The following is a 17,306-nucleotide window of genomic DNA, read 5'->3' on the forward strand; positions in this document are numbered from 1 at the left end:
AATAAAAATAAAGTACCCAAACAACATTTATTTTAGGAACTATCTCTACTTTTTAATTTATAATATCCCATAACTTGATTTAACACTAATTATTCGATTTATTTAATAAATGAATTTAAAAATCACTCCAAAAACTAAAAATTTGGTTGATCTCTCTTTTTCTTTGTCACCATGAGACCTGTGGAATCAAGGTAGTATTGGTAGTAGTGAGACGTCGCCTTCACAAGTTGGGTTACTGGGGTTGGAATAGTAAGCGAGTTTTCCGCCTTGTTGTCTGAATTATTTTAATTAATTATTTATCACATTATTACATCTTTTTCAACTACCAAATCATTAAGACTTCAAGATAACCTGAATGATGACAACGGTTCATTGTCCATACTTCAACTTTTCATTTGATTGTATATTCAAATATATTGGATAGTATTTAATTTATTTGAAATTTTAATATTAAGTGTGTTTAATACAATTAATTGCTCAAGCTTGTGTATCCTTCTTATTTATTTTAAATTATCAAACTTATTCACTAGAAGAAACTTAAAATTAATTTACCAACTTATTATTCAATCGTGTCTTATAAACTCCTTTGTGTCTTATAAACTCCTTTTTGAGTTTAGAACATCCTGTAGTCAATTGAGAAATTGCACTAAGACTCAATTATATCCAGCCAAACAACATTTATTTTATGTATTATCTCCACATTCTAATTTCTAACATTCCATTGATCTCGAATTAATTTAAATTATTTCTATCACCTTACATCTTTTCAGCCATTAAATCATTAAATTCAAAGTTAATCCTATCATGTATTGATGAGTACGGTTTGATAGTTCTCCAAATGTCAATGAAAATAGATGGTCAATTTTTTTTCTCATTTATTCACATGGGCAGTTGAAATTGTCAATAAGTATAAAAGTCCTTAACTCAAGCCACAAGATTAATTGGTGAAATTGATGTTGGGTAGTTGTTTTAATCAAACTATGTTTGTTCCCACTTCTCAATCTCTTAATTTCAGACCTTCTAGAATCTTTGTTAGTTTTCTTTCCAAAAAACTTGATAAAAACAACTAAATGTACAACTGTCTTTAGGCAACAAGCCAACTCATCTTACAAATTAGTTCTATGTCTTTAGTTGAAAGAGTTTTTTACGTCTTGGCAACTTCAACTGACCATATGCATAAATCTGAAGGAAAAAAATGACTTATCATGTGCACAAAATCCCATTTATATTTTACAGTAACTGTCAATTACAAGGTAAATAATTTTGCAGTAATAACAAATTTAGAGACAATTTGGTTGTAGATCAAACAGACTAATTTCTTAATTACAATGAGATAGAGGAAATGATTAGAAATGACATCTCAAGATAGGAGAATGATCTATGTATTACAGTCATATATGATATACACTGAAGATACATACAATCTTTGTATTTTAGCCATAGACAGCATCCATCTACAAGTATGGACCCAAAAAAAGAGAGGCAACAAACGCGTACAAAGGGTAAATACAATCAAAATGTGCTTATATCTTTCTCTCTTTTCAAAGCATCCAGTTTCTTTTCCATCTAGGAGAAAAATTTATCGGGGAGATCCTGTCAGAATAACTAACAACAACTGTGCTGTGTATCTCGAACCAAACAAAAAACACAAAATTACCTGGGCATTTTTTTCCTTTTGTCGCTGTAATTCTTCAACAAGTATCCCAACACTGTAATTATTCGAAGTTGCATTCATAAGTTGATCAACGGAAACCATGCAGCTGTTTTAAAAAGTGAATTTATTTTTTCTAGTTGTTACCTTTGTTGTAATTGAATCATTTGAACCTGCAGTTCTTTTTCCTTGTTTGAAATTGAAGGAACCTATACAGAGTAAAACCAAACATTCCTTCATGCAAACATACATTTGAAGAAAAAACTAAATGTTTCTCGCTTCCTTTCATCTTTTCTAAAGAAATGGAATGTTTCAGGTTGGGATGTTGTTTTTAATAATGTCAATGAGACAATCAATAGTTAAATTCTATTTTGGGGCGGGCTCTCAACGATTTTCTTATTTTTGTTTCTTGATTGCCTCTGGGGGATTCTCAATTTTCTAAGCATGAGAGTAACCTCTTTATGCTCTTAAAATTCTTTTTCTTTGTAATTACCTTTTTTCAAATAAAAATATAAAATACACCAATTTCCCATCACCCAACCTCATTTTTTTATTTCACTACTTAGGCAACAATGTTTTCATGGATTTTATTGTTGTTCACATGGAATTCATATAAATAGTAATTCAGTAGTTCTCACCTCAGTTGACTCCATGGGAGCACCTGAAATCATAAATGATTAAAACAATCATGATAGCAGTATAAAAATTAATTAGCTGGCATAAGAACCATTAAACTAAAGTAGATAGCATTACCGGACATTTGGTCAACAAACTTCATTAACCTGAGTATTTCATCCTGTAAACATAGATAATAATAATAATAGTTAAAACTACAGATAATTTACTGAAAAAACAGTAGAAATCATGTTAAATCACAACATATTTAATACCCTTTGTGTAGTATTCTGCTGCAAAATGAATTGCAAGGATGGAAAAACGGATGCAGCAGATATTGAAGGGGTTACAAGACTGGATGAACCTCCTGAAACTGTGTTAGAGGATAATGTCGCTGGAATCTGAACGGGAAAGAAATACAATGTTTACAAGCCCATTTTCTTTTTATTTTGTAACCACTGTATGACTGCAATATACCTTTGGACTTAGTTCAGCTGCAGTGACCTTGAAACGCCCCTTTCGTTGGACAACTGCTCCCTCTGAAGTCTCCTCTACTGGATAAACAGAAGCATAATGCACAATAACGAGCCATGTTTCCAAAGTATTAAGCACTATCAAGATGAGATAAAGCTAGAAAAGCAAAAAGGTTACCAGTATCCTTCTTTTGACGGTAAAGTAAAGGACCGCTAAGATTCCTATCAGGAGGGTACCTTGGTTGTAAGTGCTCCCTTCAAGTAAGTTCAAAAGCAAGCATGTTAATATGCTAATTGTCCATATTTTCTTCTCAAAGTACATGGAATATGGGAAATTTGAAGATGGTAAAGGAACATAATAAGATAGATGGGTGGGTCAAGTATTTTGCAGTCCAACTCCAAATCAATATCATGTCAGGAGTTCGCTTCTTTCTTTACTCAATCTACCTATGTTTTGTTGGTACATTAATCTTCTTAGATTCTAGTTTTAAAAATAAATAGATAAATAGTATCCCCTTAGGATTCTAGTGTTCCAATGTTGCCTTAAGAAATTTGTTGAGTATATATACTTAGGGCCTTGTTTTATCTAGGGTTATTTCAATAACCAAGTGATTATTTCCATATAACCTTGTTTAACATAGATTATAGAAAATCAGGTTATTTGGATAAAAATATATAACGAATAACTATTATTTTATTCATATAGAGGGTATTTTTGTTGATGATTTGAATGTTGTGATTTATGAGTAGATTGTTGATTGGTGGATAGTGGGTTATTTGGAATTAATCCCAAATAATCCACATCAAACAAGGTCTAGGTGGTAGAGGGATTGACGAGATCATGTGGTAACATGAATTCTTCATCATTAGTCATAATCAAGTGCACGTGCATAAAATGCAGCCATACATGTACCAAGTGGTTAAGAAGAAGGCTAGTGATGAATTGAAGTATAAAACTTTGTTTTGGTGTAGTCAGAAGCCATGCCCCCCTCCAACAACTTCTCAAGTACATTTTACTGAAGTCCTCATAACATTCAAGAATAATAAGTTTACCTCTCCCCCTCACCACCAACTTTTTTTGGAGAAAGAATATTATCTTGTAGCAGTGGGCTACTCAAATATTTCTTATGTCCATATATCATAGATCGTTGGAAAGAGTTACTTTGTCCCAAAGTCTCACCGTCATCTCCAACACCTTTTCCAGGAGCAGCTTTGGTCGATGTCTGTGGTTGATCCTGCTGTTCAGAATTTGGATGAACAGATTCTTTAGAACCTGATTTAGTAGCATCTTCTTCATCCTCATAAATGTCAAAGCAACCTCTGCAATGCAATAATTAATGTAATCTATTAAGTTTATAAGAAATGCATAACTATAAAAGTGCTAACAATTTTAAGCAAGCTAATAAAACTGCACCAATAGAACGAATCATACTTCAACGCTTGAAGAGGTTTGAGAGGAAATGCCGCAAGTGAGCTGTCAAAGTTATTGAGTATGTTAATTTTATCCTGACAAAGAAAAAGGTTAAGACTAGAAGATCAAATAAAACATATTATTAACAATTAAATAAAAGGAGATTCAGAGCAAAAAAAGAAGAAAAAAAATATTAATAAAAGAGATAATTGTGTAGACTATGATTGCAAAAGGACATAACAATTAAATGACTACATTTTCTTGGGGTGTAGCATTGGAATGATTCTCTTTTCTGGGGACGAGCTCCTCTTCAGGAAGACTAAAATTATCGTCCACATCCTTTTGACTCCCTCTCAAACTTGAATCTGGGGCATTTGAAATGACATCATCATCCTGAATCTGCAAACAGAGCAGTACAAGAATTAAAACAAATAGTATAAAACAGGAAGATCAATAATGTGCTACATACAAGGGCTGCTCGACTCTTCAAATCTTCAAGGTTAAAATCCCAGGCACTAATTCCTCGGATATATTCTTGCTGCAAGGAAAAAGCTTTTAGATCAAAATGCAACACATGAAATAGTTCGTGCCCTTCAAGTGGATATTAATTCATTGTTATGCATGTTACATCCAACCGAAACAATATTAAGGATTCAATACTTGCAAATTGCAACAATAAGTACATTACATCAATTGAGTGCAATTCCATCTGAAAAGGAAAAGCCAAAACTCTTTGAAGCAGATTGGCTACATTTATAAACAAAATGGAACCTAGTTTTTTTTTGCTTCAAAAAGATACATAATCTGGGACCCAATCATATAACTTTTGCAGAAAGTTTCTTGGATTTGAATGGAAAATGCATTCGTAAATCCTTGGAGGGAATATGTTAAGTGGAAAATTTTGTTAACTTAACGAGAGTATCTTTGGCCTCATTAGTTCATCCATCTGCCTCCATAGAAGACAGAGCTCCTGCTTTGTCAGACAGATCCTACACCCTTAAGAAAGAACTCACTCCCTCAGGCAAGGGCACTAACGCTGAAAAACAACTCCTGGTATCTTAGTCAAGGATCAATAGTACTACATAGTATGACTAGTGGATTTCATAGAATGAAAGGAACAAGATAAACTTCCACAATAAAAAGACACTGCTGTCATGTTTGAAGAACAAATTCTCCTGTCCTCAATCCTCATTTCCATCGACAAGGTGTATGCAACCTTCTCGGTGTCGATATCACACACGTGATGGAGAACCTTAGACTTGTTTCTCGTATTGAGTTGTTTTGCTTGTCTTTTGTATTCCTTTCTTTGTTTTTTGTTTGTGTTGTATTGTCTCTTTTGTCGTCTTCTCTAAACTTTTTATGAAATTGAACTTTGTTCAAAAGAGAATTAGTATCTTTAAACCCTCCGGCAAAAGAATAGTCATCGCCACAACCAGAAGGGAAAAGGATAAGAGAACACAGTAATCTATCAACTTATCTCCCTTAATGTCATGTAAACTAAAGGTAAGAACAATCTCTGGAAAAATATCCAAATGGAAGTTCCATCCAAATTCCAATGCACCATGTCCTGTTTATCATAGTGATGAGTTATGAATCTTGAAATGCCTATGTAATCTTCTCAGAATCATACAAACACAGTCAACCTAGCAAGGTTAACCAAGATTTTGTGTGCTTTGTCTTTGTCATTATAAATTTGCAGTTCCACTTTAGAATTCCATTTATGAAAAGGTTCCAAGTGTCCATACTAGCTATAGGAAAATTATAGTACCCATGTTAGTTATTCTGTGTTTCTGCATTTAATCAAATACACAGAGCAAATAAGTGTCCTAAAAGCACTTAAGTACTACGCATATAAGTGGCTGCTGAGATGAACAAAATAGCAAAACACCTGAAAAAATAAGATCCACCTCAGTTGAATGTGGAGCTGCAATAGGAGTATGAGAGGCAATAATGCAATGGAATAAAATCCTAAGATGTTCCCCATCCCATACTCCCTTGAAAACAAAAAAAAGTATGGCTTGACATGTACTTACAAACACAAAATTAAAACTACTTACAAAAAGTGGTACATGCAGCCAGTTCCAATATTCTATTAAATCATTTTACATTTTTAATTCTGATCAAAAGAAAATATACTTGGATAACTAACAAAGAATCTTGAATATAAAAATCCAATTTAGGAGCAACAGGCTCAAGAAGACACCCAAACCAAGAGAGAGTTATAGAAATAAAAGACATGATAAAACAGCCAACTCATGGACAACCACAGAGAATCCACTATAGGACACATTCTTTAGATGGTCACATTAATGACTCACGTTTTCAAATATTTCCTCAAGCATGGTTTTAAAGTGCACATTTTACATCTGAACTATAGTCTTACTTGAAATCTATAGCATTCAAAATTTAGTGACAGAAAGCAATTGGTGATTGACATCCACTGTCTCTATATACATATACCAAATAATTCTCACATAGGTGTACCTGTGATAGATGTTCCTTGTCCTCATATAAGGCCTTATTCTGTTCAAGAAAATTTGCTTCTTTTGCCTGAAAAGAATTTGAAAGTCAATATAATCAATCAGAAAAATGGAGTTGGTTACTGGATATCGCATATGACAATCAAATCAAAATAGACATATTGTGGATGCTAGGAGACCTGCAAAATCCTGAAGCGTTCACCAAGTGGAGCAAGGCCATCAAGAATGGTACGTGCAAGATAATCAGTTGAGCGAGCATGCTTAAAGAAGGAATGTTTCAAAAGTTTCTCTGAGGAGGGACGTCTCTTTGGGTCCTTCACCAAGCAGGCAGCAACCAGCTCCTTGAAAGACTGTAACATAAGTACAAAATTGAAACTTGCAACAAACTCAACAATCTGAAAGGTGGAACTATTGAATTGGATAAATGCATAGCACATAGTAAAAAAACCAGTAAACGACCTTTGAGAATCTCTTATCTCTCTCATAGTCGAGGCCTGGTGGTGCATTTTGTAGAGTCATCAACAAAACCTACAAATTGAGAAAATTGAGTGATTTCTCTATTATGCATTTGTTACACTTGATTCACAAATGAGAATTCTCCCCATTCCTCCTCACCCATCACTACCCAAATGTTATACCAGTATGGAGCCATTATCACTTCCCAAAAAATAATCCGCTGAATTGCTTACAAGATAAGAAATATACAAATCTAGCTAGTGATAATTAACCTTCATAGGTGGATACTTGGAAAAAGGGGCATGTCCATGGGCAAGCTCAAGCGCAGTTATCCCAAAGGACCAGATATCTGCCCTGTTAAAATGTTAAAAACGAATTAGAGATAAACATGAAAATTAAATATATGTCACAAACAGAAATCTCCAGATAATACATCTAGTAAGTCACCAACTCACTTGAAGTCATATCCATGCAACTGCTGCATAACCTCAGGAGCCATCCTAGCCCAGAAAAAAAAAACAGAAACAAACGGCATATCTAAATAAATTAGAAACCTCAAAACTCTAATAGACAAATTTATAATAAATGATTGCACCATAGTTGGCATAGACGAGAAAACTTTGCCAATAATATACCAGCATGGAGTTCCAACAAATGTATTTCTTGACCGCTGCCTGTCCCCTGTATCAAACATGCATGCAGACACTCCAAAATCTGCTAATTTAACTGCACCATTGCTATCAAGCAATATATTCCCAGCCTGCTAACACAAAATTGATATACATGACCATAGGCATAAAATGTGAGATAAATAAATACTGCAACATGAAAACTCACAAAATCACCCTACTCAACCACATCATACATAATAAAATGTCTCAACAAAAAATAAGTAATTCCAAAGCATAAAATATGATAATACAGATTGCAATGTAGTAATAAGCAGCAGGAGAAAAAGGCAGCAATCAGCTGTACCTAGTTTACCACAATTACCTTTAGATCTCCATGAATGTGTCCATGGGCATGAAGGTAGCATGAAATATGATAATACCGAATACACATTGCAATGTAGTTGACATTCAGAAAAAGTATCTAATGAATTATGAGTTCAATAAATCCTGTTTAGTAGAAAGACGGATATTCCTTAGAAGAAAATTCCGAAATCTTTTCTTTGTAGTGATAATGCAAAAATATCAAGTTGGGTAACGAGAAGCATAAGGAAAAGGCAGCAATCAGTTGTACATAGTTTACCACAATTACCTTTACATCTCTATGAATGTGTCCATGGGCATGAAGGTAAACAAGGGATTTGAGAACCTCACGCAACAACGTAGCTATAACTGGTTCTTCTAAGCCTTCAGGATAAGCCGATTTGATTATATGGAGACATGAGCCCCCAGCCATGTATGGCATCACAACCCATAGGTGGTAGCCAGTGGCAAATGAGCAATGTGCGCGTAAGAGGTTTGACTGATTTATTAAGCTCATTGTCTGAACCTCACGACGGATACCATCCTGTTTAGTTCAAGATATAACATCAATACAAACATACATTTCTAAAAACTAGCATATGCTTATAGGAGACTTATGAGATTGAATGCATAAAGTAGTTTGGAATCACACAGAAATCTACTCAAACGTCAAATATGGAAAGAGAAAAATAAGATGAGAAACAGGGACATAGGCAAGAAAACTTCCAAATATGAGCAGGCAATAACTAGAAGCAAATTGCATACCAGGTCATTGTTGCACTTTTCCAAATCAAGGACCTTTATCGCAACAATCTCATTGAGAGGAATACAGAGAGCCCTATAAACAGTTGCACTTACACCTTCTCCCACTTCCTCGTACAATTTATACTGCTTTGCATCAACTGGAAACTTTTTCTCAGGCATATTTTCCATAGTCTTCTTCAGGTTACGGCATACCCTTTACGGTCCAAGATGTCCCTAGGTGTGTGAAGATATATACTGAGATTGGAGTAAAACCAATGCAGGGTCCCTTCCGATACATTAACATACCTGCATTTGACATGAAATTAGGCAGATACAAGTGATGATACAAAGAATAGGCACCTAGCATACTTTTCAGCCTAAAATTAAGATCACGGCACTCAGAAGGTCATCCCTACTAATGCCCAACACACTTTTAAAAAAAAAATATATATATATATATATATAAACTGAAGTGTCCAAATATATAGTAGTCAATCAGTAAATATATATATATATATAAACTGAAGTGTCCAAAATATATAGATATTTATAGTATCTGGACAACAAATTGTCAATAAGATTAAAGAGTCGGTATATAGACATTTCTAAATTTGTTGGTTCATCAGTCAACTTGAGCACCAAAACCTCTTGGCATGTATCAATAGTAACCACATAAAAGGAAGAAATAAGCTTTCAGATCCTTCTCCAAGACTTATCACATGATCTCCCAGTTGTAAGATAATTGTTTAAAGAGCCAATTTTGCACTGTATTTGAGACCATGGCCAAAAGCATAATTTGTTGGCCAGTGGGAGTGGAGAGAAAAGCAGGTGGAGAAAGTCACAAATATAAGTAGCATTTATATATATATATAAATATATATATATATGGAATACATTTTATCTGCACAATAAAAGTCATACTCAATTGAAGGCAAAAATTTTAGTTTTAATTAACTAAAATTCTGATGAGAACTCTGGAGTCTGGAAGCAAATTTAAGGATCAAGTTTCCAGTCATCATCCAACAGCCAACAAGGAGTGCTTCAATCATTTAGGGTGTTCCAGATTCCAACTAATATTCCAAACCTCAGTTTCTGGCCTACGAAATATGAATGAAGTGTTGCTTTGAGGGTATCAACTAGCCATAATGTGGATAAAGAAATATGTAGACAGTTAGGTTCCGTTCATATATCTGTTTCCTTTCATGATCCAATATAATGCTTCAGTTAATGTGCTGCATCCATTAAGTAAGCACATGGTATATTTTGCAGGTTTGTATTCCATTTCTTTTGCAGTAGCAAGTCACTAATATATGTCACAAAGCTTTTTAACGAAACAACAATTAAGAACTGTTTCAAACTATAGGTTTTCTAATAAAACATTGTCAAGAGGAAATTTAATGAAATGTTATCTAGGCACTCAACATAAAACTTTTTCTGTTTGAAAATTGCTCCACACATTTGCAGTAACAATTGTCAAGTATGTGAATTGTCCTTAAATCAATAACATTCAGAGTCATGACACGAGATCAAGGTAAATAGTTCGAGTTGACAACATGCCAAAGGAAATAACTATGCAATAACATATCCATAACAAAATCTCATGAAATGTGATATACTTTAATAGGAAACACAGTATCCATCCAATGATCTCATTTTCCACATTTTAACATAACAAGTGATCAATAACATAAACAACCAACTGAATTCTCACAATTAAGTTGAAAATTTAAAGATAAACATGAGAAGCAACAAAGATAAGTATAACATTTACATTTAATTGCATATATGTATCTGGAATACGGACCTAGGGTTTGATTGCGATAAAATGACAGCGTGATTAGCAGAAATGATCGTCTTGGAGAAGTAAATCTGCAGTTGAATTATGAAAGGGAGAGAGAAATCCGTGATCGCGTTACTTTGCCGGCGGTAGAAGAATCTTCGCTTACACCGCCATGGACGATGCAGAGAAAATAGCAGATTTACTTCTTCTAGCAGTTGCCTTCAGCTGTGTTATGAGATCGGATCTTCACCGTTCATTATCACTAAACGATAAATCAGTGGAATAATTATAAAAAAAAAGCTAAACACCTTTCAGTCTATATTTGGCAGCTGGCAATTTCGGACTGGGGAAATTATTTTCACAATAATTTTCAATATTAAAATATTTTATAATTTCTGATAAAACAAACATTTTTTTTTATACTTATTTTCTTTTATTATAAATCTACTAATTTAATAATAGTCAAAAATGCAAGTTGGCAACATAAAACAAAAGTCATAATAATGAAACTAGAAAGTGGGTGATAAATAATATATCAAAATAAAACACATATAACTTAATTTGCAAGGCTAAATATAATTAAATTCTAAGGGAATCTAAATTATCATAGTATATTTCAAAAAATATATATATAACTACAGCAAAAATATAAAATAATCTTATATATTATATAATTTTGTGTTTAATAATAAATGTAGACAAATAGTTATGATAATCAATATATTTATGTTAGAAAAAGTTTTAATTTTAAAAAAAAAAAATCTACTATCTAAAAAGACTAAGCATTATGGTCAGTTGTCAACATTTAATTATAGATTTATATTTAATACCACAAAATTAATTTGAAAATAACATTTTAAATTAGTTTTGAACCTGTAAATTAATTATTTGATTTGTTTATTCTAACAAAAACAAGTTTGTGTTGTGGTAAGAGGACACGAATATTTGAGAAAATTGAATTTTTAAATATATATAATATATTATAAAAAATAAAAATTATATAAATACAATATTACACATTTATAAAGAATGATGTTGATTTTAAAATATAAAATCATATTAACTTAATTAGTTTGAATGTTTTATACTTTTAAATTCAAAACTTATATATTATATTTTATTTTATTTTTTAAATTTAACAAACTGATATGTTTATCCGAACAAAAAGCAGTTTGAGAAAGTTGAGTTTATATATATATATTGTATTTATATAATTTCACCACAAAAATAGCATGCAATTAGAGAAAAACACAAGGTTTGTTAACCACATTATCAATGTTGTCTTTGTTTTGTTTGTATTTTTGTCAAAAATAAAATTGTAAATAAAAAATACATTTGTCTTAATACTTTGAAATACAAAATTATGTAGCACAAATCACTACAAAAATGCAACTCTATAGCAGTTTTCACCAAAATTATGCAATTTCTAACTTAATTATGCACAGTTTTGATATTCTCATATAAATGAAAAAAAAAAGGTTTAAAATTCTTACGTTGACCATTGTATTAGAAATTGCTGGAAAATATTTCAAATAGGCTCAAATTATTAAACTTTGTTTCAAATATAAATAAATAAATATATATATATATATATATATATATATATATATATATATATATATATATATATTGTGACAGAGCTCACCATAACAAAAAAAATAATGAACATGAGAAGTAATCAAGAAAAATAAAAGCATGACTATTTTATTTATGACACTACATTCCATATTAATTATTTTTACAAAAAAAAATTCTCTCTATCATTAATAGGATAGTTCAAAAGAATAGTGAGATCATAAAACATGGGTTAAACTAATAAAACATACATAAATTACAGATTTTTTTTAATAAGAAAATAATTTTCATTAAATAAAATAAAGAGTTACAAATAGACATTAAATAATAAACATTAATAATACAAATTTGTAAATATTAAAATTCTAATAAAAATCATACAACACTCACTCAATATATTCAAGGTGACTCAAAAGACAAATTGATGTGAATTTTATAACAATGAGGGAGGTAGTCAGCCGAACAAACCATTGAAACAGTGTCGGAATAATTTTTATTCAAAATTTTGAGCGGCAAATAAATTTATTTTTGCCCGAAGTTGGTAAGAAACGCCGAAAAAAAATAGCAATAGAAATTATTAGAGGATAAATGTAAAAGAAAAAATATTACATATCTAATAACATCGTCTCTTTTGGTGCAAAGAAGGAGACGAATATGGAGTCGAAAAATGATCACAAACACGTTTAGAAGGTATAAATAGTTGACGATCCACCAAAAATTATGAGTATTATTCTAATTACAAAAATTCGAGATCACAAATTTATGCCACCTATTTATCTACAGTCTTATAATTTGCAGATAAAATTGACTCTTGAATTGAAATGACATCAGAAGATTTACATGGTCATGGCCCAAATTAAATTTTGTCCACTCAAAATGAAAGATAGTGTATGAATAGCTTTGAGAGAAGTGGGAACGAATCTCTTTTTGATGATCCTGTTGTATTTCTATCAATTTGCATGCCTAATTGGATCTATAGTCATAATCGGTCCCCATCATATTGATCCACTTTTTCTTTTATTCGCTCAACAATGAGGGGTTATGACTAATAATTATGTAGCTAGATTGTTCACTATATGGTAGGACTTAGGAGGGAGATATAGTTAGAGAATTATCTTGTGGTAAGTCTGAAATGTAAAGAGTTTACATTTAGAAGTGAAATTAGGAATAATGCAAAAAAATGAAGAAAAATATGTAAATGAAATGAACCCAAATTACCGAAAAAATCTGTTAAAACCGTAATCAACACCAATACCCCAAAGAAGACAATCCAAATGTGAAAGTGAAGTACAAGGGCTCTAAAGTCATCGAGTATAAATATCAACTATAGTAGAGTATGTCACACCATACTTAACCGTGGTGTCTTTAAAAGTCTTATCGGTTATGGTAAACCTTATTAACAAAAGTTTTTGTGTTTTATTTTTTTATGAATAAAGTTTATTTTCAGAGAAACTAACATAATATATCATTTAAATTAGAGAGTTTTTAGTGAGAATCAAAGTAAATATTAATTTAATTTTTTTAATTAAAATATTTTTTGTTCCTATCTTAGTAGCTTCTATCATATTTAATAATTCAAAACAATTGTGATTGGATTTTAATTCACATAACAAGTAAGGAGTAAGGACAAATAAAATATTAAAGAGTTACATTATTACATTACATTACATTAAGATTGGTACCACTTATTCTTGAAGAATTCCAATTGTTTGTCTTTCATATACTTTACATAGAAAAATACATTAAGTTAATGGTCATGACTTCTTCTTTTTTCTCCTTATCTTTATATAGAAATGTAACATAAAAACAATCAAATTTATTGAGACAAAATTAAGAACAATTTTGAAAAAAAAAATGAAAAACAACTCAATATTAACATCAATTAAATTTAAAACAAATATTAAAGTAACACTCCTACAACCAATATGATTGACCTTCACATTTTTTAAGTTTTTTTTTAAATTCAATTTTTGCTAAACTAAAAATTGAATTTAGAGGAAATTCTAAATGATTCCTAACAATTAAAAATTTTGAATGCAGTTTTTTCTGATCTTCCCATTTGCATAGAAATTATTGAGGTTTGAACATTAGACATTTAGGATTGATTGTTTTTATAGTTTATTGAGTTCGTTTTCTTTTAAATAATTTACGACTATTAATATTATAATTTATAATGATTTTTTAAATTTAAATATTTGATTACAATTTTCACAATTTAATAAATATACCAAAAAAAAATATCTGTTTCTCATCGCTAAAATTGAGGCTGAAACTTCCGTAGTGTGTTGGCTGTTACATCCTAAACCCTTTTTTTGGTGACCACCATTTTCAAAAAGAAAATAATTATTTAAATCCAGGTGGATCCATGGTGGGTGGCTTAAAATAAAATCCTGGTTTAGACACTTTCTTTTAGTACTCTTGTTTCTTACTATAGCTTTCCCATTCAACTTTTTCATTTACTAATTTAGATATAATGTTCAGATTGGACCATAAAGCTAAAATTATATTTCAATTATATATAATATTTTGTTTTGTTTTGTTTTTTTGGGTACATATGTTTGATGTTGTATTAGGGTTCCCCTCAAATATATTTTTTGTAGCCTCAATTTCACAAATAATGAAATAATTTGTACCATTTAGAAAAAAATTTACTATGACATTAAATTATTTATAAAAATATAACTTTTAATAAGATAAACTATTTAAAAAGACTTCTATCTACTTTTTCTTTTATATAAAATTAACTTTTAATAAGATAGTGTTTAAAAAGATTTCTCTATACTTTTAGTAATCATGATCACCAAACAACTTTATAAACCTTTTACTATTCCATGATAACAAGACAATATTATGACATCTTACCTTAATTCAAACATTTGTCACTAAACTCATGGTAAGTAATTGTATTTTTATTTTTAACATATATCAACATAACAAATAGATTTATAATTAAACTCATATGATATTTGAGAGCCTCCTACAATTTTTTTATTAAACAATTAAACTATACTAAAATGATCACAAAAAAGTATAAAAAGAAGATGCAAAGCACAAGCTTCTTTCTTGTGACCTTCCAAAAAGCATTTGAAAGAAAGAACCATAGACACAAGTAGTTGAATTTGGGGCATGATGGCTGCTCAATTATCCACCCCTTTTGACCATTCCAATATTGACTGCCCTCTTAGTTTTTTGAAGAGGCAAAGATTGGGTCACACAAACAATTGTGGTGCTTATTTTATGGTCTCTAGTAAATCATTACTTCTCTTTTTTTTCCATCATAATCATTGGTCCCCTAATTTTGACATAAAGTCAAAATCTTACCGCAAGGCAGTTGTACATTTGGTGTTGAGTTGCTCCAAGACCTAATTTGTTAACCTTCATTCTTCGAGCCATAACCATCTAAACCTCTAACCCAACGTGCACCTTGAGTCGAGCGTCGTCACCCAATGACCTTATCGTCATGTGATTGAGAGTAAAAGAAGACAATTGTTACATCCATTTTAGATAGCTTCCATGATAGAAAAACTTGCTAAGAAAAACATTTTTAAAATAAGTTTACTATTGACATGTTTTTACGTTGATAATACTAATACCAATATCCATACAAGTCCCAAAACAAGTTACTTATGCCAACCCTAATTACTCTTTATCTTCATCCCAACATTACCACCAAATCTGTTAATTTCGGCACCCTTTACCAAACAAGTTTGTGCCAATCACATATTTTCATCCTTCATCAACCCTAAACCAATTCCAACTCTTTAGGTTTTAAAATTTGTTGTATTATCTTAATATGTATTTTTTAAACAATTTTTCAATCCACAAGTTTTAATCATTTTAGATGGTTTGAAATATTGCTTATCCCCACGTATATTCTTGAGTCTTTTCTAGTTTTTATTAATAAAGAACTATTTTTTTTAAAAAAATATTATGTCACATAACTACAGCGAATATAAAATTTAAATAATAACCATCCTAATTAAAATTTTAGTTGGTGTTGTAAACCTAAATTTTATGAATCATTTAAAAAAAAAATTGATTTACTTTAATATTTGGTGAGAGTTTTTATTCAATTATCTTTATATAATTATAATAAAAATAAATATTCATTTTATTTAGCTTTTATTAAGTTGATTGTTTTCTATATTTAAGTAAGTATTTTGAAATAAGCACCGTTGACTATAATTATATATAAAATATAATAATATGATTTGATTTTTTTTTATTATATAACTCACATACAACCTTAATAAAAGTGAAAATGATATGGTGCATAGTAATTCTAGCCTCTAGGTTCCTATATTAAAAAAAAAAATACTCGTATTCATTATCTTTGACTTGATTGTTGTATGGAATAGTATGGTTCATTAGTTTATTTATATATATATATATATCTATATTATTATTCTAATTTATATTATATTTTCACTTGTTGAGTTAGTCACAAAACTAAAGTATAAATATATTACCGAATATAGTTTTGTCTAAATCAATATTTTAATAAGATATATTAAAAAAATATTTTTAAATAAATTATAATTTTATTTTAAGTAAATTATAATTTTATTTTATTTTTCTAAACTCAGATAAAAAATAAGCATAAGATCAAAATCACTGTTACTATTTATTTTATTTTTTTTAAAGTTAACAGCAAACCAAATTTCTTAACATTTTTTAGATTATTATTAATTAATTTTAAATAATTATGATAATGATCTTAAACCAAGTAATTAGGTTATGTGAAAGAAATAATTTAATGTAATCATTTAATATATTATTTTAAAAAAATCTCATAATTTTTTTATTTATTTAAGAGACCAAACTTCACACTAATTTGATGTCATTCTAACTTTCTTAACAAAAAAAATCTCAAAATCTCCTCTCAACCATTCATTTAGTTTATTTATATATTCTATAATTCATTAGTTATTAGTTATATAATGTTATTTTAATTTAATATTATATAGTTTTACTTTTAATCCTATTTATTTTTATTAATTATTATATGGATGCATGTAATCTTATTATCATAAATTATTTCATGTTTTAGAAAGAAATAACAAAAGAAAAATATATTTGGTATGAAATTTTATCACAATGCCAAAACTAAAAAACACAATATATATATATATACATGTAATCCATTGAAA

The 17,306-nt window shown here is 30.1% G+C and overlaps 1 protein-coding gene across 2 annotated transcripts; it reads right to left on the bottom strand.

Annotated features, from left to right (window-relative positions):
* Positions 1–1,208: 1,208 nt before the first annotated feature.
* On the bottom strand, positions 1,209–10,847 carry LOC124914053 (serine/threonine-protein kinase BLUS1). 2 transcript variants are annotated; one of them, XM_047454525.1, is made up of 21 exons: positions 10,606–10,847; positions 8,823–9,107; positions 8,347–8,601; positions 7,722–7,846; positions 7,542–7,586; positions 7,359–7,440; positions 7,090–7,158; positions 6,810–6,980; positions 6,635–6,700; positions 4,620–4,688; positions 4,406–4,549; positions 4,172–4,245; positions 3,793–4,059; positions 2,918–2,994; positions 2,744–2,817; positions 2,542–2,667; positions 2,405–2,447; positions 2,290–2,312; positions 1,799–1,860; positions 1,658–1,709; positions 1,209–1,566 (listed from the first exon to the last, which is right to left on the bottom strand). In XM_047454525.1, the coding sequence occupies exons 2-21, from the start codon at positions 8,988–8,990 to the stop codon at positions 1,513–1,515; spliced, it is 2,046 nt and encodes a 681-aa protein (XP_047310481.1). In that variant the 5' UTR covers positions 8,991–9,107; positions 10,606–10,847; the 3' UTR covers positions 1,209–1,512. The 2 variants fall into 2 exon arrangements, with proteins under 2 accessions (XP_047310481.1, XP_047310480.1); XM_047454524.1 differs by having other exon boundaries at positions 2,744–2,820.
* Between the last annotated feature and the right edge of the window lie 6,459 nt (positions 10,848–17,306).

The sequence above is a fragment of the Impatiens glandulifera genome, chromosome 9 (genome assembly GCF_907164915.1).
Source record: "Impatiens glandulifera chromosome 9, dImpGla2.1, whole genome shotgun sequence".
NCBI classification, from domain to species: domain Eukaryota; kingdom Viridiplantae; phylum Streptophyta; class Magnoliopsida; order Ericales; family Balsaminaceae; genus Impatiens; species Impatiens glandulifera.